This window comes from Pseudonaja textilis, chromosome 4 (assembly GCF_049901715.1).
Source record: "Pseudonaja textilis isolate UNSWEBS1 chromosome 4, rPseTex1.2, whole genome shotgun sequence".
In the NCBI taxonomy this organism is placed as follows: Eukaryota; Metazoa; Chordata; class Lepidosauria; order Squamata; family Elapidae; genus Pseudonaja; species Pseudonaja textilis.
Window position 1 is genome coordinate 53362124 of NC_141993.1, and position 25700 is coordinate 53387823.

At 39.7% G+C, this 25700-nt stretch overlaps 1 protein-coding gene across 2 annotated transcripts in view; it reads left to right on the forward strand.

Moving 5' to 3' along the window:
• Positions 1-25700, forward strand: part of STAG1 (STAG1 cohesin complex component) — a 189393-nt gene that overhangs the window by 79532 nt on the left and 84161 nt on the right. For both annotated transcript variants that reach the window (XM_087933066.1, XM_026701353.2), the window contains exon 4: positions 25449-25613. In XM_087933066.1, coding sequence (XP_087789192.1) covers positions 25449-25613 — 165 coding nt within the window. The remainder of the gene's footprint in view (positions 1-25448; positions 25614-25700) is intronic.

A 25700-nucleotide genomic window follows, 5' to 3' on the forward strand; every position in this document is an offset into this window, starting at 1 on the left:
ACATGCCTTGGGAGTTGTAAAGGAAAACAGTATGGAGAAAGCTCAATCTCTATTCCAGCCCCTTGCAGCCTCTCCTGTAACTGATTTGTAAAGACTGATTCTTTTTTTAAAAAAAATCTATATCAAATTAATATGTTTGCATGAAATTGTGTTAATGATCCAATACAATATGCAATTTTAAAAATGTGGAAAAGAGAACATAAATAAGATCTGGACATTTTTATCATTAAAAAAGATAAGAAATTTGATAAAAATGCTTAAAAGCCGTTCTCCAGATGAGCTATTCAGAGCATCCAGTAGTCGGGGAGTGCTTCAGTCTCTCATTGGATAGGCTGGGCTTAATTGCAAGGACGTTCCTCCTCCTCCACAGGACTCCTTCCTAGCGTTCCCCAGTTTTTGCTCAGCCTTCGTAGGAATAGGCAGCTTTTCTTTTCCTTGGCCGGAATAGGAACAAAGAACCTAAAACTTCTTAAAACCTCAGGTTTCTCAGAGAGCACTCTTGGCGTCCCGAGAGTGGATTGAGGCGGCAGCCTCTAAACTGCGACTCTAAAACTCTTGACATTGCTATTCCGAGTTTAAGCAGCACCATTCCGAACAGCGAACACAGCTTGCGACGGTTTTAACAGCTCGAGGCTTTTCCCCTGCAGAACGCTGAAGGGGGTGGAGGCATCAGCGTCTTTTACCCCTCCCTGTCTTGTTTTTCTTTTGAGATCTGTTGGTGACTTCTTAGCCATGGTTTAGGCGGGAACTAGCTGCTGGATCGTTCCCACCATGCAAAGAAAGTAGCCAGTGCCATTTTGAAGACCGCGTGGCGCCAATTCGGCATTGAATAATTAGACTGTGAAAGGCACTTTCCCCATCAGGGTTCTCCTTTCACAGGCCAAGGGGACTTACATCTCTGCTTCCCCATCCATTTGGGGTAGTGGAAGAAATTAGTTGGCTAATCTCACAGCATATTTCTTCCAGCAGCTCAACAGCGAGCACCAAGGCCTAAATCCGCCTGTGCAGGGCAGCTGTTGCAGGCCCATTGCTAGAGTTTCTGGCCTGAATAGGTGTTCTCAAATTTGAATTAATCTGGTCTTCATCAGTGCAATTGACTGAAGATACTGAGGAATTTAACAATACTCATAATTTCTAAAACTTCTGTGTTATTATTAAAAAAAAAGATTATATTAAAAGGGGGAATTGAATTTTTTCTTAAGGGTTCCCTGTCCGCTTCTGGAGCAGTCCCTGGGTGTGCCAACCACCCTAAGCTGCAGCCTCATAGATAGACATATGTATGTATGTATGTATGTATGTATGTATGTATGTATGTATGCATGTATACATCGCTACAACTTTAAAAGCACAACTATAATGACGTAGGAAAATACCCGAACAAAGCCGAATACCATGTGTGTGTGTGTGTGTGTAGATGTGTTTGTTTTCTTAAGTTTTCGCGGGTACTTACATGTATGTTATTCAGCTTTGTTTGGGTATTTTCCCACGTCATTATAGTTGTGCTTTTAAAGTTGTAGCAACGTTTCGGCAGAATCTCATCTGCCATCAACAGGCTTCTGTATTGTGTTCGTCTGTGAGTCAGACTTTTACAGTTGTTTCAGTTTTAAATTTGGGGCTAGCCTACTGCTGTGCCAGAATGGTTTTTTCTTCATCCTGATTGGTTGGGAGTCTTTGTCTGTGTTTATTGGTCTTGGAGTTTGCTGTGTTCTGCTTGATTGGTGTTTCTAATATCTTCTGTCAGTTTTGTGGCTTTTTTGTATCTTGATTGTCTGGCAACATTGTGTTCCTGTATTGGAGGCTTTTAGTGCAGCTTGGCTCATTTGTTAGGAAGCTAGGTTTCATCTGGGTGCCTGGTTGGGGTATGTTTGTGTATATACAGATTTTTTTTCCTTTTTCTGTACTATAATCCAACTGGTTGCAATGACAAGCAGTAGTAGCTCTAGACTTCAACCTCCAGAGTCATGACCAGGGCCCAGGGCAAGTCTAAAGAGTCCCAAGAGACCTTCAAAGGCCACTGAAAAGAATGCCCATAGATGCCACCAAGCATTAGAAAAGCACATGAAGAAGTGCATGCGGGAGACTGAGAAGGCTACCTCAGCCTCGTCTCCTCCTCGGGTCACTCAGGCCCAAAGTCCCCAGCCTCCTCCCCTGGACCTGTCTCTACAATCCAGGTGCAGCTCTGCCATGCAAGTTCATCCTAGCACCTCAAGGCGGCACCTGTTGCACGAAGGGCCCCCAAGGCCACATTTACCCCAACAGCAGCTGGACTTTATCAAGAGGAGTCCCTCCCAGAAGATATTCCCACTAGAATGAGAGCATGGATGGAGCTAGCAATACAACAGGGCATCGTAGCTGGAGTACAACAAACCATTCTGGCCAGATGGCAATCCGCAGCTTCTGACTGTGATTCATAATCAGTACGGTCACTAATCAGGACAGAACAGCATTACCCACAGGTACCTCCCCAATGGGAAGAGTTCTATGATTCCAGACATACCTCCCCAGGGCATGCAAGATGAGGAAGGCCAAAATGACCAAATGGAACAAGCTGAGTCAGGGTCTTCACATGACGGCAACCCAGCCCTATCAGAGGCAGAACACCTAGAAAAGGGCATGTTGGATGATGAGGGTCTCATGCCTGATCAGCTGACATTTACGGGTCTGTTCCACCCTCAATTAATTAAGTAACTCCTGTTCAAGACAAAACACACCGCACGCCTTTACAAATCGACCCCCTCTTCCCTACCAGCAACAATATAGGAGGAGTCAGAGGACTTGATTTTTTTCTCAACCAGTTACTGAGGTAGACGTAATCCCAGTCCTGTAGATGTTTACTGTTCTGGTACAAAAACAATGGACTTCTGCAGCTGCATACCCTGCCCCCACAGGATACAACAGGAAGTTTTACAATCTGGCACCAGAATTCTCTAACTCACTAAACACACCAGAAGTTGGTGATCCTGTTGTAGCTTTAGCGCCCCCCCCTCCACTATTCCCAGTGAGGTGGAGGAGGTGCTTAAACAGGAGAATAAAAGAGCTGTTAGCTCTTCATAAAGCACACCAGTCAGATGCATGGGACATAAGAGCAGCCACAGCCACATCTTTTTTTACCAGATCATCCCTTAGGTGGCTCCCTTACCTGAGGGATACCTTCCTGACCTGTAATGTCAGGATGCATTAGGACATAGCCAAACTAATAGCAAATGCATTCTCAGCAGACGCAACACTCAATTCGGTTAAATTTTCATCAAGAGCCCTAGCATCCCAGGTTACAGCACGGTGATTACTATGGCTCAGATATTGGCAAGCTGACACTAAGCACAAATGGAAGCTTGCCTCATCCCCCATTTCAGGAGACAAGTTGTTTGGCACTGCCCTTGATCCGCTCCTGATAGAAACCAGAAATAAGAAAAAGATCCTCCCCTCTCTTTTTCGCAAATCAGATAACAGGAATACCCAGTCCTTTCAGAGGGGTTCCTTTCATCCCTTTTATCAGGGTCCATATTCCCCAAGATTCCAGAGAGCCTCTGGATACAGGTAGGGGCAGCAGTCAGAAAGATCTGACTTTGGGGACAGGGTAATAGAAGGGGAAGGCAAGGTCAAAAGCAGGGCATTCCGCTGCCCCAAATAGGGACAATGCCAATGCTCCCATTGGCAGATGGCTAAAACTCTTCGCAAACCAATAGGATTCCTCTCCCTCAGACTCGTGGGTCAGAGATACCATTAGATTCGGTTTAGCTCTGGAATTCCAATCCATACCCCCGAACTTCTTCATGACATACCCACCTTCTAGGGATCGTATTAAAAGGACTCTTATGGAGACAGCTATCCACCATTTGCTGGAGATCTGAGCCATTCAACCAGTGGCACCAGATCAACGAGGGCACAGATTTTACTCACATCTTTTTGTGGTTCGGAAGAGTTCGGGAGGGTGGAGAGCAATTTTAGATTTAAAACGCCTCAATCGCTCTCTGGTCTACCGAAAGTTTAAAATGAGCACATTGCAATCTATTCTGCTCAGCATTAGACAGAGTGATGTTTTAACATCTATAGATTTAACAGAGGCATATTTACACATCCCAATTAGGCCCTCACACAGCAGGTTCTTCAGATTTTGTTACAATAATCAACACTTTTGAGTACATCATCCTACCTTTTGGTTTAGCATCCGCTGCCAGGACCTTTAAGAAGGTTCTGGCAGCCCTGGCCTCCTATCTCAGGGGTAAACCTGTCCGGCTACAGTGCTATCTTGATGACATTTTACTTTTGTCATCATCCACCTGACAGGCCATAATAGACACTCAGATCACATTACAGACCCTCCAACAGTACGGGTTTTCCATAAACTGGACAGAGTCCCTTAACTCCATCAACTCGCTTAATTCACCTGGGAGCCATTATAGACACAGTGGAAGGGAAGGTTTTTCCTCTGTCCAGATAGGCAAGAGAACATTAAACAATTAGCTCAGGGGATTAGAACACTCAAATGGGTACTCCTGGCCCACTTATCTAAATTGTTGGGAAAAATGATCTTCTGCATCTCTATTGTTCCCTGGACCTGGCTTGATGCCAGAACCCTACAATAGTACCTGCTTCCATACCAACAATCAGGAAGAAGCAACTCCAAGTCCCAGGGCAAAGTAACATCAAATGTCCTGATATCCCTTCACTGGTGGACCATCAACAAAGATTGCCATTTCAAGGACCCCCCACAGATTGTCCATCACAACAGATGTCAGCCTGTTTGGATGGGGAGCACACTGCCAGTCCCTCGCGGCTCAAGGGCATTGGTTCACAACATAACAATCGTGCAGCATAAACTGGTTGGAGCTCAGAGCAGTCCATCTGGCTCTTGACAGTTTTCTTCCATAGATTCGGGCCCAGCACGTCCTCATCTTAACCGACAACGTTACAACAAATGCCCACTCGAGGCAACATGAGGGAAGTGGAGAGGTTGTGTCTTTGGGCAAAAAAGAACTTGCTCTCCATCAAGGCGGAGCACATCTCAGGTCTGTCAAACATTCAGGCAGACTGGTTGAGCAGGGCCACAATCAATCAGTCTGAGTAGTGCCTGCATCCGAGTTTGTTTCAAGAAGCAATCCAGAAATTCAGTCAACCGGTCATAAACTTGTTCGCCTCTCTCCTCAACTCACAACTCCTGAGGTTCATCTCCAGGTATCTGTCTCAAGGAGCGGAGAATATCAACACGCTCCATTGCTGTTGGCCCCCAGGACTTCTGTATGCATTTCCCCCTCTTCCAGTGTGTCCCAAGGTGGTCCGAAAACTTCTGGAAGAGAAAGCGGAGCTGTTGTTGGTGACACCATACTGGCCCAGGCAGCTGTGGTTTGCGGATCTCAGGGATCTGTTGTCAGAAGAACCATGGAGAATTCTGTTGGACAGAATCTCGCTCACCCAGGGTCCAATTCAACATCCGGACCCACAATGGCTCCACCTAGTTGTATGGAGATTGAGCGGAGACATCTGAAAAGCAAGAAACTTTCAAACAAAGTCATCTCTACCATCCAAGCAGCCAGGCACCCGTCATCAAATCGCATATACAGTGCCACATGGAATATTTTCTGTAGATGGTGTGTTAAATCTCGCATAGACCCCACCTCTCTGTCAGTGGCACAAGTATTAGAATTCTTACAAGAAGGCCTGGACAAGAGACTCTCACTGAAAACCTTGCAAAGACAGGTGGCATCCCTAGCTTTGGTCATCACCTGGGGAGATCTGCGATTAATTGCCCATCACCCATGCACAGCTTTATTCATGGTGCCACAAATTTACAGCCCCCAGTGGTGCACTGTTATCCAACTTGGGACCTTAACAAAGTTCTCACCTCGCTCACAAAGTGCCCCTTTGAGCCCCTGAAGACCACGAGTCTCCACTTCCTAACCTACAAGGTGGTTTTCTTAGTGGCAATAACATCAGCAAGACGAATCTCAGAACTAGCCACCTTATCAGTCAGACCTCTGTATTTTTCATTCCAACAGAGTAGTTCTTCGTCCAGATCCAACGTTCATCCCAAAAATTAATTTGGCTTTCCACAGGGCACAAGAACTGGTCCTCTTAAATGTTTGTCTGAGGCTGACACAGAGCCTTGAATGCCAATGGTATCAGCTTGACGTGAGACGTGCTCTACATACAGGTTTATACCACATGACACCTTTCAGGAAAACGGAGGCTCTTTTTGTTTCTTTTCAACCTACCACTCAGGGGCGCAAGATATCTTTTTCAACAATCAGCAGGTGGTTGAGAGCCACGATTGCTAAGACGACAAGACTCAATCGCTACCAGTGCCGAGGGGCATAACAGCACATTCAACCAGGAGCACTCTAGCGTTGGTGGCATGGACTACGCAAGTGCCAGTAGAGGAAATTTGTCAGGTGGCAACTTGGGCCTCTATACTGCCCTTCATTAGACACTATAAAATAGATGTCTTTGCCTCAGCTGAGGCTTCTTTTGGTAGGAGAGTTTTGCAGTAGGTCCACAGGGACCAGAAGGGGACTCCATGCCAGATGGAGGCCCTCCTGTAGGACAAGCCAAGCTTTGGTATGTCCCACTACTGGATGTTCTGAACAGCTCATTTGGAGAAGGGGTGTTGGTACTTACCTGATATGCCCATTTTCTATGAGCTGTGAAGAGCATCTGGTGGGGTCCTATTCCAGCCAACTGTTAGGGTGAAGGAAAAGGAGATTTCATCACTTAGACTTGGCCAAAACTGGGGGATGCTAGGGAGGAGTCCCATGGAGGAGGATGAGCATCCTTGCAATTAAGCCTATCCTATCCAATGAGAGACTGAAGCACCTCCCCGACTACTGGATGCTCTTCACAGCTCACAGAGAATGGGTGTATCAGGTAAGTACCAACAGCCCTTTTCTTTAACTCTTAATTGAATAAACAAACCCAGAACAAAATATAGCAACTCCTCAGTTCATATGTTAATAAGAAACGCATTATCAGTGCTCCAAATCAGGTTGTTCTGCCAGTGTTACACTGTAATTCTTCTGTAAAGTGTTATATAATAACAACAAAACCAATCCCCTATATGTAAAAATTTTACAATAGATTCTAAATAAAGGCAATTATAGCCAAGAAGGATATGTAAGTCCATATTACTTAGTAGTGTACATTCATATTAACAGGCTTATGGAGATTAATCCAAATGTGGAAATAGCAGGAAAAAGTATTGAGTGAATTTTTCTACCCTTGAATTGCATTTCTGACAGGTAATCAATTATAACCAATGCTTACTAAGCACTTTTTAAGGTGTTATTCATGTTAAGGTAATAATAAGTTACATTTTAAAAACAATATTCTACTGGTTATTGAAATAGGGCATTCTGCAGAGTGGTGTCGATAGGATCCAGAAGCTTGGGGTGACTGACTCTGCTCTGCTAGCTCTTTAGAATGAGTTGTTTAAACTGAGGACACGCCTCTTGCTCTCCAACAGTCCCTCGTTTGCTACGCAGTCTGGAGCTCTGCAGACATATTTTTTTAGCACTCTCAAGTTCTTCAGAATTGGAGTTGAAAAGTGTTTGTACAACCTTCGTTTGTCTTTTTTGCAAACCATCTCTGTTCAGCAACCAGAGCCTTCGGTTCAAGTCGGTGGGCTCAAAGAATCTCCTTGCGGCGATTTTGGGGCATTTCCTGACAGAGCGTGAACATTGGTGTGCCTGCCTGGCTGACTGTCCTGAGAGGGAGCGCAGCTTGCGACAGGGGATAGCGGCGCAATTAGGAGGCTCTTGGGGCTGCCTGCCCTTCAGGGAGACAGTCCACGAGCAGCGGTCAGGCCCAAAGATCAGTCTTCTGAAGCTCTGTTGGAAAGCACTCTCCCCGCTGCCATTTTGACCATGGATCTGGTGGAAGCGCCATTTTATTTCATTTTATTTAATACTTTATTAATTTTCCAAAGTTTAAAAACATAAAATAAAACTATATGCATTGTTATCAACACAAGACATCTTTTACATTTCCTTACGTATGGTTACTTATTCCATTACCATTACATATTATTCTTGTTACAAATAAATATATTTAATCTTATATTTCAATCTTTTCTATAACATATATACATATTTACATACTTCCTCATTCTTTTCCTAATTGCCATTTTATTTTATTTTTATTTCTAAACCATTCATACCAGGCATCCCATGCTCTATAACTGTGACGGCGAACCTGTGGCATGTGTGCCACAGATGGCACTCGGAGCCATTTGTGCCGGCACGTGAGCTGCAGGCAAACTTACGTCACTGTGCATGTGAGTGCCTCACAGCTGATTTTTCAGCTGATTTGAAGTCTTTTTTGGCCTCCCAAAGGCTTGAGGAAGGTTTTTGCAGGCTTTGCAAGCGGAAAACTAGCCCTGTTTCATCACTTCCCGTTTTTCCAAAAATATTGGAAGTGACGAAACAGGACTAGTTTTCGGCCTGCAAAATCTGCAGAAGCCTTCCTCAAGCCTCTGGGGTGCTGAAAAAGGCCTCAAACCAGCTGACAATCAGCTGTGAGGCGCTTACATGCGTAGGGTATGGGGGTAGTGCATTGCCTTCTAGGTGCTGGCACGTGAGCGCAATTGTGCAAGCACACACACAGTTTTTGGCACAGGAGCCCAAAAAGGTTAGCCATCATTGCTCTATAATATGTTGAATCTTCTTTGTCTTTTAATTTCAACGTTAGCCTATCCATATCTATACAGTCTCTTATTTTCTTTATAACCATGCCTTCTGATGGTATCCTTTTCTCCTTCCAAAGTTGCACATACGAAATCCTTGCAGCTATTAGTATATGTAATATAATGTACCTATCTTTTTTACTACATTTTCCTGTTATTATACCTAATAAAAAAAAATCTGGATTAAATTCAATTTTCTGATTTATAATTTCCTCTAGCCATTGTCTGATTATATTCCAGTATTTCTTTACTTCTGGGCATGTCCACCAGATATGAAAATAAGTGCCTTTTTCTTTCCCGCACTTTCAACAATTTGGGTTTAAATTAAACATTTTTGCCAATGGGGGGGGGGGTACGTGCCACCTCTAGAACATTTTATACAGATTTTCCCGTATGCTGTGGATATGATTAATTTGTAATTTAGTCCCCACATTTTTTCCAAATTTTCCAAATCTATATTGTGGCCAACAGTTTTTGCCCATACCACCATAGTTTCTTTCACCACCTCCTCTTCCATTTTAAAATCTAGTAAAAAAAATGTATATTCTTGAAATCATTTTTTCCCATTCCTTGTAGAATCCTGTCTAACTGGTGTTTTTCAATATAAAATCCACATTGTTCTTTGTCTTTTTTATTTCTTGTATGTATGGCCACCAATCTGTCTTTATGTTTTGTTGCTGTAATTCTTGTATTATTTTCAGCCTTCCTTGTGCATCTAATAAAGCTTTATAACTCCTCTTTTTTCCAGATCTATTGCATTTGGGTAGATTTGTGCTTCCATAGTTGACAACCAGTATGGTATTTTGGTGTAATGATTCTTTTTAATTTTGTTCCATATCTGAATTAGTGACTCTCTGATCATGTGTCTTTGAAAATATGCATGTTTGCTTTTTCCATCCTATAGAAAGCTATGCCACCCTTTCTGCAAATTGTGACCTTCTATCAACAGTGTTCTTTTATTTTCCAAATTGATCCAGTCTTTAATCCATACCATAGCTGCTGCCTGGTAATACAATTCCCAGTCAGGAAGTCCAAAGCCACCCCTTTCTCTTTTGTCCTCTAATAGTTTCATTTTTATCCTAGCTTTTTTCCCTGCCAGACAAATTTAGTTATTATTTTATCTAATTCTCTGAAAAACTTTTTATCCAATTTTATTGGTACAGTTTGGAAAAGATACAGTATTTTTGGTAAGTTGGACATTTTGACTGCTGCAATTTTCCCCAATAGTGATAACTGTAAGCTCCCCCACATTTCCAACTCTTTTTTAATTTGTATTATTAATTTATCATAATTTTTTTTTAATTGAAGAACATCTTGATGTTAGCCAGATGCCTAAATATTTTACCTTTTTCACACTTTGCATTCCCAATTTTCCTTCCAATTCTTTTTTTTTTGCTTGTCCTTTAAATTTTTGGTCAATATCTTTGTTTTGTTTTTATTTATCTTAAGTCCTGCGACACTGCCAAATTCTTCAATTTCCTTTATTAATTTTACTCCAGTATCCTCCAGGAAAAATACTATATCATCAGCGAAGGCCTGTACTTTATAGTGTTCCTTTTTAATTAAAGCCCCTTTAATTTCTTCATTTTTCTTAATGTTTTCCAAAAAAATTTCTAAAGTAAGGATAAAGAGTAGGGGTGACAGTAATTTGAGCTTGAAAAAATGGGTGTTTTAGGCAGGTAGAGAACAGTTAAATTTAGAAATGAGATATTTTAGTTTACAGGCAATTAATTGTAATGATTTCTTAAATTATTGCTTTCTCTTTAAATATGTAAAGAAATACTTAAACATTTAAATAGTTCTTTGGAGCTGTGGTGTGAAATATGGCATACAGATATATACAGGAGGTGCATGTATTTATTGGGGGGTGAGACAGAATATTACATGGATTTTTCCTGTTGCCATGCGCCCCCCCCCCCTTCGGTAAGGAAGACATAAATTTTGTCTTTTACATCAATAGCAATTCTTAAATAACGCATTTCTTGAAAAGATTATCTAAAAGCAGTTTCAATTTCAGATGCACTTGAATGATACTGAATATTGGGACTGATTTTAAATAGGTTTTCAGCCAGGATGTCATACTAAGAATACTATAGTTGTTTGGGTGGTTGATAATTTGGAACAAAAGAATATACAGTAGCTCTGTGTCTCTGATCCCCTGAACAGCTTTTAATACTATTTGACTTCTCTTGTATGATGTGTAGCCCATATTAACAATGCTGGAGAATTACTGTTCAGCTACAATGGGATGTAATGAAACTAATGATGTCCCTCCTTGTCCATTATGTTCTTTGGCACATATATAAAATTGCTGGCAAATATGAAACCTCATATAATTCATGGCAAATTAAAAAATGAGAACATTATGCAATACAGAAAAGTATCTTTAACGCTAAAAACATACCTTGAAAAACTATAAATGTAGGTCCTCAGGCAAGCTTATAGCATACCAGTTAAAATTGACTCTCCTTAAACTTTTCCTTTTCTTGCATGCACTGAATTCATTGTCTTCTATCATCTGGTTCCTACACAGAGGAATATCATTTGTAATTTGTATCATCTGTTACTTTTTAATCATACTTGGGAGCAATCATATCATTGAAGAATGCGTCCGTTTAATAATGGGCTGGATGAAGAAAAATATCTAAAATTAAATCCAGATAAGCAGAAATATTCTGGCATGTAGAAACGTAAATTTGGAAAATTTCTTTGTTTGAATGGGGTTGTACTTCTCCTAAAATAGCAAGTTCACTGTATGGAAATAATCCTTGATCTTCAACTCTTGTTAGGTGAACAGGTGGTGGCTTTGGCAGGCACTGTATGAACGATTAGTATGCCAATATGACTGTTTAGGGCATGTAAAAAATATTTACAAGTTTTGCAAGAACATTAGACATGGAATTACCCTTAGAAAATGTTTGGGAGTTACAGTTTGTGTATATGCAACAACTAAATTACCAACCAGGGAAAGTTCCAGATGATAAAGTATCAGAAATGCCTAGAAAATGGCAAAGAAAATCCAAAAATGAATCTGACCGACCGTATACATATGCATATGTTCCAAATCTGTGTGTATACTGTGGCAATAAGGAAGGCAAAATGTCATTATTTCTCTTCCCAATTATGTTGAGGGCTTGTTGACCAAGACAATCTGTTTAGCCTCTGTGATTGTATTTGGATTTTCAGAGTTTTGACTCCTCCTAGAAAGAATCAGATGTGAGTAGAGAGTTGTCAGACTTTGTTATCTGGAACTCCTTTTGGAGCTGAAGGAGGCTGAAATTAGAAAGCCTTACTTTTCTATCGTATTTCTTTGGAACAGTGCCAATAATGGTCTTCTTGGAGTTAGTGAAGTCTGAACTTTTCCACTGAGCTTTTGGGATGTAATTTTTTGTCACTGTTACAGTGACAAAATTTAATTTTTTGTTTGCTTTTTGTAACTGCTATTCTTAATAGATTCAACGAGTTTGTTTTTTTTGTGCTGTTATAGTGATTGTTTATTTTATTTTTTATGATTGTGTACTGTAATCACTTTTATTTACTATGTATTTTCTATTTTATTTTAGCATTTTGTAAACCACTAGGATTCTGAGTGCTTTGCTAGATTATGGTAATGATGGTGATGATGATATAGTGATGTCTAAAAGCTCTGCACTTAATTGACTTGTTTACTAGGCATAATGTAAAATTGTTCTTTAGGATATCTTTAAGATATCCTAAGAGATATAAGGCATATTATTTTGAGGAACTCTTTCCTGTTACAAACTGGCTCAAGATCTGTAAGAGATGCCTTTCTGAAAATATCTTCACTGCCAAAGGTTTATTTATCTGACATGCACCAGAGGATCTTCTGCGTAATTCCAATGCTGTGCAGTGTATTCCCAGAGGACCTGCATTTGGCCCTAACTCTAAGTTTAAAAAAAATCACTGGGTAATCAATCTGTAAAATGTGCAGAATCTGACACTCCAGTAAAACAGCTAAGCCTTTAATTTTATTCTTCCCTTGCTGCTTTAAATTTTTGTCCTAAATTATTTTTCCGTTTCTTTAGCTTTCATCATTAGCTTCCTTCCCCCCACCCCAACATTTTTGGCAGGTTTCCCAGTATGATAATTCCCCCTTCCCCTCCCCCTCCCCCTCCCCCCCCCAGCATTTTCATGGGCAAACAGATACTGAAATACTTATTAATGTTTTACTGCTACACAGTTTATGGGCATATGAAACCTAGTGGATTTTTCCTGCAGATAACTCACTTTAAATGTGTCTCTATAATCTCCTTGCCTGACAGGAAGGTTAGATTCTTCAGAAACAAAATTGTGTGTTTGGGTGGGTGGACGGATGGATGGATAGATAAAGATAATTCAATTATATAGCTACCCACCTCACTTTTATGTGACTAGGCAGCTTACAATTAAATAAAAATACAAAATATGTAGCCATAAATAAAAATAAAAAGCATTCAGGCATGATGTAACCTGTGAAGTTTTAAGGCCTTAAAAACCATTAGCGGGAATGGGCCAAATCCAATTATATTCCAAAGAGTGGGTACCATGGCAGAAAAGGCTCTTCTTCTGGGTCTCCCTAACTGAAAAACACCCTTTCTGTCACAGCAGATATGATGGGTAGAAACAACTGAGGATAGGGATAGATGGTTCCATAAGTAAGATGGTCCCAGCTCCAGATCATGAAAGGCTGTAAAGGTGACATCCAGCAAATTTGCTTCTCACTTCTTTGGGCATGTATCTTCCTTAGTCTTGGGTCCTTCAGGCCCTGATATTTCTCCAGCTTATCATACTCTTTCTTCCTGTCACTTGGTACCCTACATCTACCACCATCACTGTCTGGTCCTTGTCTACCTATCATAATATCTGGTTGATTGGCAAATACTTTCCTGTCCATTTGGCTCTGGAAGTCCCACAGGATTTTAGTCATGTTATTCTTCACAACCTTCTGTGGAATTTCCCATTTGTACAGAATTTCCCATCTGGATTTGTACAGATCTTCCTGGACACAATGCCATTACTTGGTTGTGCCATTCAGTGTATGCTGTTCCTGCCTGTGTCTTACACTCTTGTCACTGTATATTGTCTCATTATGTCTCTGAAGCCTCTTTGTACACCTGAACTTTAGGTCCTATCGAATAGAGTCCTGCTTATATGCATTTGATTGACTTGGTATTGCATAATGCTGTTCCATTCACACACACACACACACACACACACACACACACACACACACACACAGGTTTTGCCCAAGGAGCTGACAGGCACTTTGGCTGTGTCCTTATCTAACAGCCTCAATCAAATAGGTATGTAACAAGGGCCCTGGACTGGATTCATCCTGTGTGGCTAATTGGGGTTCTCCTTGGTTTTCCAAAGACCTCCAAGACATGAAACACTAGAAGCAATGCCTAGAGTGTCATTGAAGAAAGAGCATGTGTGGATTGGACTGAATACAAATAAGAATCCGTATTCAGGTCTGGATCATGCCTATAAGGATGGTGGAATGAATGTCTTCTTCCTAGCGTATTCCTGCAAGAGCAGGGTCTGCTTTTTGGATCATTGAATTCTACTTTGCATAGTCAGCTGCATCTCCAAGGCACAGGCCTGCAGCTTGAATATCTTTGTTGATGGTATCTTGCCATCTCTCTTGGCCACCCATGAGGTCACCAGCCAAAGACTTCTAGTTGGTAGGCAGTTTGGCAACAGTAGAAGGTACTGCTCTCAGGATATGTCCATATCAGCAGAACTGGCCTTCTTTATAATTGGTGCCACACTAAAATGTGGTAGAATGGTGTCATTTATGATGTGATCAAGAAGGGAGATGCCCAATATCCAATGGAGCATTTGCATTTCAATGGCATTGAGATAGCTTTTGGTCCCTTATTTATGTCTGCTACTAGTTACATGGTGGTAATCCTTGTACAAAAAATGCTCATCTTGTAGAAAAGGTGATACATATTGGTGATTTGAGGAAAATGTACCTGGCTTAGCTGTTGGGATGAAGGATATATTCTCTTTCAAATGTTTTGTTATACTATTCTTAAAATTCATATTATATTTACCAATGATTCATACTATTTTTATTATGCTTTTATTGTATGTTATATACTATGTTAACAGCACTGTTCATTTTCATTGAAATGTGAAGGTTTTGCTGCAAACCAGTCCTCTTCTCTCCATTCAAGAATCCTATAACCCAGAATTTGTAATCTCAACTTTTTGTATGTTGCTTATATTTTATTAAATATAAAATGTTTAATAATATTGTTATTGTTATTACTGTGCTGACCAATTGGCCCCCATCTTCACCTGAATCTTCAATAAATCACTAGAGATGTGCTATATTCCTTCTTGCTTCAAATGCTCTACTATCATCCCAATGCCGAAGAAGCCCTCAATCAAGGAACTGAATGACTACAGACCAGTTGCTCTAACATCTGTAGTTATGAAAACCTTTGAAAGGCTAATGTTGTCCCACCTGAAAACCATCATGGATCTGCTGTTAGGCCCTCTGCAATTTGCATACCAAGCAAATAGATATGATGCTATTAATATGGCTCTGCACTACATCCTTCAACGTCTTCAATCTTCAAAGACCTACACAAGGGTCCTCTTTGTAGACTTTAGTTCAGCAGTCAATACCATCATTCCAGACATTCTTCTAACTAAACTAAACCAGCTAGTGGTACCTGAACACACTTGTAAGTGGATCATAAGCTTCCTAATAGACAGGAAGCAGCAGGTGAAGCTAAGCAGAATCACATCAGATACCTGTACAATTAGCACAGCCTCCCTCAAGGCTGTATGCTTTTTCCACTTCTCTCTCTGTACCAATGACTGCATCTCAAATGACCCATCTGTTAAACTACTGAAGTTTGCAGATGATACAACAGTGATTTGTCTCATTCAAGACAACGATGAATCCACATACAGATGGGAGGTTGAACAACTAGCCTCGTGTTGTGACCGGAACAATATGGAACTGCACACACTCAAAATCGTAGAAATGGTGATAAACTTTAAGATAAATCCTCCCATACTACCACCTCTTACCAATACTAGACAGCACAGTATCAACAATAGAGATCTTCAAATTTCTAGGTTCTATCATAACTCAAGACCTAAAATGGACACCTAACATCAAAAACGTCATCAAAAAAGCACAACAAAAAAATGTTCTTTCTGTGCCAACTCAAAAAGCTCAAACTGCCCAAGGAGCTGCTGATACAGTTCTACAGAGGAATTATTGAGTCTATCATCTACACCTCTATAACTGTCTGGTTTGGTTCTGCAACTCAACAGGACAGACACAGATGTCATAGGATAATTAGGACTGCAGAAAAAACAATTACTACCAACCTCCCTTCCATTGAAGTCCTATATATTGGACGAGTCAAAAAGAGGACTGTGAAAATATTTACAGACCCCTCACATCCTGGACATAAAAATGACACAATAGAGCACTGCACACCAGAACAAGGAGACACAAGAACAGTTTTTTCTTGGATGCCATTACTCTGCTAAACAAATAATTCCCTCAACACTGTTAAACTATTTACCAAGTCTGCATAACTATTACTATTAATCTTCTCATCGTTCCTATCACCCATCTTCTCCCACTTATGATTGTATGACTGTTTCTTTGTTGCTTGTATCCTTACGATTTATATTGATTGACTCCTACTATGAGTTTGAGAAGATGGTAAGGTAAACAAATTGGTGTTTTGCGTTTACTATTTTTACTAGTTTTCTTAGTCATGGTTGCAAAGGATTCAGCATACATTACTTGTTTTTGGTACCAGTTTATTACTTGTTGACTCATTTCATTTGGCAGCAGTTTAATTTGTACATTACTACTTAAGATAGGAGTATAAAGCTACTATTTCATCAATAAAATGTAACAGACATGCTATTTTAATATTAATTTCTTCAAGTTCTTGTTTAGAGAACAAATTATGTTTATACGTTTGTACAAAACCATCATGTTTATTTGGGATTATTTTGTAGCTAAGATTGCAAACATTAAGTGATTTTAGGCACCTCTTAGCTAAAATTAAATGAGGAATTACTCTTTGGGAATAAGATTGGAACTCATTGTAGTTAGAGGTGCTGATGTGGAAGTAATTATGCATAGGAACAGGTAGAAAACGTTTCCAGTTATTTTAAATTTGAGCTTTGATGTAAGCTGTCAATTTTGTTTTACACATTTGTAAAGGTCTATAAACTGCATGATTTCTCATATCTACTAAGACAGCCCAGGATGATACAGTAGTATCGACTGATAGCTTTTGCTGCCACTTTTTTGCCTCCATAGAAGAAAGGAAAAAATAATAAAAATGCCTTTGTCTCCCACCCCCCAAAAAGTCTAAGATATCAACAAAAATATCTGTTTCTAATAGTCTAAGAGTTTATGAAACACACGATAGCAAACACATTATGCTTTAAGAAAAATATTAAGTTTCAATGGAAGAAATAGGAACAAAGAAAAAATGGGTAGGACTATTTAAAAGGGCATTTAGGCCTACTGTTTTGAAAGAAATATACTCTTAACTTCAACACCTACAAAATAAATGTGATGCCCATTTTTTCTGCTTTCTGCATGTAGATGCCCATGTAGATTTCATCCCTTTTGTAGGAGCTACATTGGAAACTTGAGTTTCTCAGGGTATACATTTGGTAAATGAACTATCTAGCACCAAGTCTGAGAAATGTAGCACAAGATAGCTGTTAAACAGTGGGAAAGATGGAGAAAGTGCTGGATTTAAAGTTGATACTAATTGATATGAGAAGAGATTGCATGTTTCTACTAAAAAGGACAGTCAATTGCATTAAATGACTTCATTCTAATATGCCACAAGTATAGCTTAGTGTGTTGAGTGTCTGGGTAGTTTGTGCTATGTTTTTTTGCATGCTGCTCAAGAATCAAAATAATGTCAACCAACCTCCTATGAATTCTGCTGCCCTTTGACCAATAACTTGTACCAATATCATCATCAGGAAGCTATCTGGATGGACCAGTTTTCCCAGTCCCCATTAATCAGTCCTCATCTTGTTGAATATCAAGCAGCAGAGCTCTCAGCATTAGTTTCCATCTCAGATTGGTTTTGGCTGGAGAAGGATGGAGGTTTGGCACCTGTACCTTGACATTTGGTCATCGCAAGATAGAGAGATAGAGAATTTGATACACTAGCTGCTCTACACCCCTTCCTTGCTGGGTGTACCATGGGGGTGATTGGGTGGGTTGGAGTCATCTGCGAAGTCCCTGGGAGTGGATTCTCCGAGGATATGGGCAACCATGGGGGTGCCTGCCTGCTGCCATTAGGGAGTGCATCCTGTTCTCCGGCACCCAGGACACTGCAGGAGAAGAATGAGTGTAGATAGTGTGGGGCTCCCAGGTGTAGCTCCTGGTGGCTGCACTGGCCTGGTTTGCTGTGAGGAGCTCGGGTGTCCCCAGCAGTGGCACTACTACTCTGGCTCAGCTCTCCTGTGCCATCCTGGCTGGCTGCCCAAAAGCCTTGCAGTCCTAGCTCCTCCTTGACTGGCTGTTGCTGCTGCCTTTCCGCTGTAATCCCTGAAGCAGCTCATTAGAATCAGCCACTCAGTAGCATGCAGAGTAACCCAGAGGCACTGCTGAGACCGGGACCAGATGAAACCTGCTGGGACATGATGAATCTTATGTTCCTACCAACAGCTTTGTCCTCTATGCAAAAACAAGCATGTGTAAGAATGCGAGGTCTAAGAAAAAAAGCTTCACTTTTGCCATGTAGCCCAGCATGTTCTGGAATTCTGGAGATCTTTGAAAGGTAAGTGAGCAATCAGTGACAAGGGTGAGGATGAGCACATGGAACCCTGTGGGTTAGCAAAGAAGGCCCAGTATCTGTGGAGACCTGGAAGGGCAAGATGGGGGGTGGGGAGGGATAGGTAGGTAAGAGCAAATGACTGCTGTAGTGCTGTAACATTCATAATTTCGGGACCAGGTCATAAATACTTTATGGGAGTTGTTGTAATTTTGAACAGTCGCTAAGTGAACTGTTGTAACTCAAGGACTATTTTTATTACAGAATTCAACTGTTAGCATAAGATGTAAACTGGAATCAGACAGCTTGATTGACTTGTTTAAAGAGGCCTTGTCTGATTAAATAAAAGAACAGTTACTTTGTCAAAACATCCCAGACATAATGATCATATTTATCTTCTTTGGCATAAATGGAAGGCTTGAAGAGCTGTAAACAAGTGTAGACAGAAAGTTAAATATTTGGTTTCACTTTTTTTCTGCCTTCACCTTTTCCCGTACATTGATAACTTCATAAGCTGTATTTATGAGGCTAGATTTATAGAGTTTCTTTGTATTGTGCAGAATCTGGCTGAGGTACTTACTGATGAGTGAGCACCATTCTCCCAGCACCAGCAATCTATCATCATTGTAAAGAGGCATTTTCCCAATCAGATATGGCAGTAAATAGTGCAGCCCCATCTCCCAGGGCAACTGGGAAGTAAGCAGAGCCCAAACCAATAGAACTACTCATTAGCATTTAAATATTCCAGTGACATTCCCTATGCAAGCATCAAAATCCAAGTATAGTCACTAACGTTACTGAAAGCAGAGTTGAATCCTGTATTATTTACAGATATGCCTTACCTGGAAGTTTTTAAAGAAGAGTTTGGATAACCATTTGTCTGAAATGGTGCAGGGTTTCCTGCTTAAACGGGGTTGGACTAGAAGACCTCCAAGGTCCCTTCCAACTCTGTTATTCTATTCTATTCTACCTGCTAAGATTTTCTGCCTTGAAGCAATTGATGGCTAGCTCTTATGCTTCAGGAGTACAGTGAATCAGTACAATTCACCATGGTCTAACCACCAAGAATTCCTTCAACTGCCTGTATTTGGTCTCCACTTTCATTTTTCCAGAATACTGGAAATGAACTGGTTCCAGGTTCACATTCACATGTTCACTAGAGATAGAATTTGAGATGGAGCACATTCTGGATTTTTGGTACAAGGGGAGTTGGTTTGAGAAGTTAATACTCTTACATTAGTAGACAGCAATCAGTTGTTTCAAATAGCTAAACTGTAAAAATGATTCTTCCCTACTTGTGCCACATTGTGTGTTTTGGTAGCTTTGCTGCATATAGCCATATCCTAGAACAATGATGGCAACCTTTTGGGCTTGGCATGTTAAAAACTTGGAAATTGCCTTGACTCTGCTTGCATATCACAGACACCTAAACAAAAGAGAAAATAATCCTTCCTCAACATCTGGTGCAAAGTGTTCTGCTGAAAACCACTGTGTTTGAAGACCACTGAGAAATTTCAGTTGGTCCAGAATACAGCAACCCAAGTAGTAGCTGGCACTATGAAGACATTACACCTGTAGTCCAAGTCTGCCATTGGCTACCTGTTGGCTTCCAGCTGCAATAAAGTACTGGTTATTTTATTATAAAGCCCTGCATAACTTGACACTGAGATACTTGCAGGACCAATTTGACTGCACCTTCCAGGAGAAATAGTTGACAATCTGTCACCTGCAAGGTATTGGGTTGGGGTTCATAGGTTCTTTCCATAAAAGAGATGCTTATTGAAGTGTCTTTGAATATTAGTAGTTTGGGTCGGTAGTTATGTTGTTGATTTGAGTTTTGAGCTTGGCAGTTTGTTTGTAAGCATTTTGTGACCATTCGAGGAGACACTTTCAGTGCACTTTGGATTGTGCTTGTCTGGGGAAGCACTGACCTTTGAATACCTTTCTGAGCCCTGGTCTGATTTTGGGTTAACGAAATGGCTGGCTGTAGTTGCTGAGTCACAGAGATGCTTATCAATAACAACACCTGTTTTATGGAAGAGTTTCCTTTTATAAATTAAATTATGCCCCTAGCCTAATTTAATTTATGTGTCCTAGCCTTTCATAAACACTCAAAAGTGAATCATCCCAGATGACCTATTGAGATAGGACAACACAGTTGGTTGTTGTTTTTAATTATTCATTTGTTTGTTTTATGGTTGTAGTTCATAGCATGGATATTTTGTTTAAATGCTTGGATCAGCTGCAATTTTTGTAAGTGTGAGAATTATGTGATTCTACATAGTATGAATGTGATAAATTAAGGAGAATATTATTGCCCCATCTGAACTATTTTGGATACAGTGGACTTCTCTTATTCCAAGTGGAATTATGGACAGCTTTTTATTGCATTCACAGTCTGCTGCATGGAAGACTTTTAAATCAAATCGTTGCTGTACTGTAACCTGAATAGAAATATGTTACATGTCATTTTAGTTGAAAGTTGTCTGATCAAGTGTGTACAAGTCCAAAGGTCAGACATCCAATTGTCAATGAGCAATTTCAAAGTCACTGCTTCCCCATCTTGCTCCTTAATCATTAAATCTGATAAGGAGCAGAAATTTCTTCTTTAGAAAAAAAATCCTTTTTTAATGCTCTTTCCTATGATAGCACACAGTACTCACCGCTGTAAAATCAAATACATACAACCACCTTACTAGATAAATATTTGTACTTTATATGTACAGAAACTCAACAGTATTGCTAGATATATTACAAGGTGAAATGTTTTCCTGTATTGCAGTAAAAAATTTAAACAGTGAAAGAATAGATACATAGAGGTAAACTACATTTGCACACCATTCAAAAGAGACTTAGGAAGGAAATTAAAAGACTACAATAAATTTTTTCCAGCAGCCAACACTAATAACCAGGGATCAAATTGACGCAATCAGGCAGAAAATATTCCAAACAAGGAACCATTAGGAGGGAACCATACTGCCACTAAACTGGCAGGGCAAACTACTATAAATAAACAGGCAGCAAGCTCGATTAACTTGCACTGATAATGTTACCCAGTTGGGTAATAAAAGCAAAGAACCAAACTCAAAGAACACCAAGAACTCTATAATTTTAACAGCTTGGTGGAAAATGTATTCCATCTAAATCCATGCACTTACAATTATTCTTAATGATTCTAATATTTACCTTTGTACAGAAAAAGTTATTGTTTGTACAGATAGTTTTCACTTGCCAATCACTATTGGAACCAGCAACCCCATCACTAAGTGAATTAATGAAATGTTATCTGACCACACCTGACTTATAACATCAATTTTGCTGTGATCATTAAGGAATTCAGAGGTCATTAAATGCAACATCAGGTGATTTGCAATTTCCTGCCAGCTTCCCCATTGACTTTGCTTGTTGGAAACCAGCTATGAAGATTGCAAATGGCGTTCGCATTACTGTGGGGACACTGTGGTGGTTGCTAGTCCAACCATAAGCCTACTTTTTCAGAACCATCATAACTTTAAATAGTTGCTGAATGAGGCAGCTGATAAGTGATGACTATCTGTCTTCTGTCTCTTGCAAATAATGCTTTAGTTTTTTCCTTGTTTCCATAAATTATACATCTCTCCATGTTTAGAAATCTGTTACATCAGACTTCCGTAGTCCAATACAGGAGTGTCAAACTCATGTCGTCATGGCAGCATCATGTGACATATCAGGACTTCTTTCCTCTTTGCTAAACTGGGCGTGGCCAGCACGTGACACATCTGGCCCGCAGGCCGGGTGTTTGACAGCTTGGTCCAGTACATAATTTATGACCCAACTAAATAAAAGATGCTTATCAGTAGTGTATTATGTCAGATGATTGGTAAAATCCATGGTTTGGCAGTCTTTGATAAATAACACGTACAGAAGATTTAGCATGTCATTGGTAGGCTGTGCTTCATGATTGGTAGCTATTCTTCAGTGGGATGCAGTTAAATAAATCATTAAAGAGCAGCATTTTTCCTGGGTTAATTTAATTAGGGTTAATTCTGATGGGAAAATGTGATCCTGCAAGATAACTGTGTACCAACCAGGGCAAAGTTCATATAGTCCTATGTAATATGCTTCTACTAATACTAATAAAGGAGAATTTGTAGCTCAGGGTTGACATGAGGGGTCCTGGCTGCTCTCTGAGCTTGTTTGTTTTATTGCAGATGTTTCATTACCCAAACTAGGTAACATCATCTGTGCTACTAAGGAATGCAGTTTGCTGTCAGTTTATATTCTGGTGGCTTGCCTGTCAGTGTTGGTACTGTGGTCTTTTGTGCAATCAGCTTATTTTCATTGAAGACATTAAGACAGTATTTTGCTTTTTTACATTGAGGCATACAGTACCATAAAGCCGAGCATTCCAAGCAGAATGGGAATGGTTGCATGAAACATTAATAGTTTACATATAGTAATCAGTTCAGTCTTTTCTTATTTCTGTGAATGTATATGATTGGTTAGTATTATGTGCCTCGAATTATGACTGCTTAACAGGATTTTCTTGATAGGATCAGAACCTGATCTTTCTTCTCTAGTCTAGCACTGGGTTGGCTGTAAGTTTCTGATGGAACTTGCTGGCTATTCATTTGTTATTTTGAAGGCATAATTACAGTAGCCCTTTTACAATATTTGTATATTAACTGTGCTTATGATGCTCACAGTCTTTAACTTAATGCAGGTCAGAAGAGTATTTCTTGATTCAACCCTGAATCAGGGAGATCATAGCAGTGATATCAGTACAGTAAAAGGGAACATACTTTAGTTGCATTTCATACATGAAGTTGCTTTTGAAGAATGTTTGAAAACTTCACTGATTCAGAATGAAATCCATGCCTGGTTATCCAGAGCATGCATAACAGGAAGCTACTCAATAGCTATAATACCTGTTATATGCAGATGAATAAGTTTTAGTAAAACCTATAACCAGTATTTGACTTAAATAAGTTATTTCACTGCTGTCTTATGATGTATTTCTGAATTTTTAATGTGCAAATGTTTATTACAACTGTTATTTTATAGTTGCTGTATTTTTGCTGCTACTACAGATACAGGGAAAGTGAGACATGTACAGTAATTACAGTAATTAAGTAGTTAGCTCAGGACCAATCTTATATGCATGTTAATATTATTGATTTTACTAGAAAATTAATTCATTTACAGTATTTGTAAATCTCCTTAAGATTGGTTGGAGATCAAAGCATGAACAAAATACAAAATTAAAAAATGAAAATGATAACTTTGGTACATATCCAACAGGAACAAATACAAACAGGACAGAAGAAATTGTGAAATGATATTGTTTATACTGTCTTGTGAAATATAAAGAGGACAGGGCTTAATGTAGCCTTTGAGGTAGTATGCATGGCGACTACTGTAGAAAAGTCCTCAAATCTCTGTACTTTTGTGATTGCCATTTTTGTGGTCTTGGATGGGATTTCATGACCACAAGTGAACTGGATGTGTGATTTGGCGCTTCTGGACTCATGACTCCTATTGTAGGAGCAGGTGGTAGCCATGTCTAGGAAGGCCTTTGCTGAACTTTGTGCGCAAGTTGTACCCTTTCCTGGTTTGGTTTTGCAGTCATTTATGTCTTATGTTATCTCATTTGGGCTGTTGCAATGTGTTCTACATGGGGCCACCTTTGAAAAGTATCTGGAAGCTGCTGCCTTTGTTCCTCACAGGAACAAGCATATGAGGTGGGTTGGAAGAGAACAACTGGCCCAAAGTCACCTGGCTGGCTTTCATGGCTAAAGCAGGACTTAAACTCACAATGTACACTTAAGGCCTAGTGCCTTAACCACTAGATCAAATTAGCTCTCAATTTAATACAATCATCTTTGGATCATCTGTTCCTCCACAGTTTCTTAATAATGACTTATGGTATAACAAGCAGCATATCATACTCTCTGCTTTGTCACAGTCAACAAATTCCTGCCTTCTTTTCATAAACTTCAGCTACAACTGCCCAAAGTCTGAAATTCAGCAGCAATTCCAACTAACTTTGTTACTGTGTTTTTTCTATTGCCACTTTATGCTTTGTTTCCTCTCTATCTCTATTACAGTCATTTACCAAGTAAAGTAACACATTACAATGAAAGGTAGGTTTATTACATAAACCATCACTTAACTATTCACAGTAACAGTATCACATCCGTGTATATTTAGGTATGTATGTTTGGGTTATTTGCAAGCAAGGTGAATTGTCTCAATCCCATCACTTTTCCTGGAAATTTCCCACTTCGCATCAGAATATTACACATCTCTATTTAACCTGCTAGATTGGACTGATCCTATGCTAAATCAACATTTTTGGTTTTGAGAATAAGGAGAAGCTGATGCATAAAATTATTTCATTTTTTCAGAATCCCCCATGCAGATTTACCCTTGTAGTTGCCTACTTGCTATCCATTTTGTTAGTGTGATTTGTTTTTCCGGATATGAGTTTGGCAGTTGATTTACAGAGCTTAGAACTAATTTTACCTGCCTGCTCACTTGGACTAGGCATGAATATCAGGTTTTTTTCCCTCAAAGAATGTTGCAGTATCTATATGTATGTGTGTGAGCTAACATTAGAGCTTTTTAACTAAACGTTAAGTAAATCTTGTAAACTATAATTTCCCCCTTTTTTATATAAAAATGTTATACCTTTGTATTACTGGTTTGGTGCTTCTTTTAATTTTGGAGTGCTTTGGATTTCTTTTCTTTTTTTAAAAAAAAGTATTTTTATATTTTAGGAAATAAAGTTTAAAATACATTGAAAATTTATTGAAGTCTTCTGCACCTTAGATAAAACTAGTGTTACTGTAAAATTGTTTTGAAATCTGTTGAGTTATATGTTGAGACTTGAAATATAACTTTTTACTGTTCTTTGAAACTAGCATTTGTAAAAGCATAATAATATATTAAATAAGATGTAAGGGTATCAAGACTGTTTCTCCTGATCTTCTATCTCCCAGTCTGCCAATAAGAAGCCTCGAAAGACTCCGGGAGAAAAGTTTCGCTCTGAAACTGGAATTAGAGGAACAGGTCGAGGAAGAGCTAATGGCCATCCTCAGCAGAATGGAGAAGGGGATCCTGTTACTTTGTTTGATGTTGTGAAGATGGGCAAAAGTGCTATGCAGGTAAAACCATTGTTGCCTATGGGAACTTGTGTTAATTGCCTTTTATATGCTACCACTTTAATGCGAAGTTGTATGCAAAAGATTTCT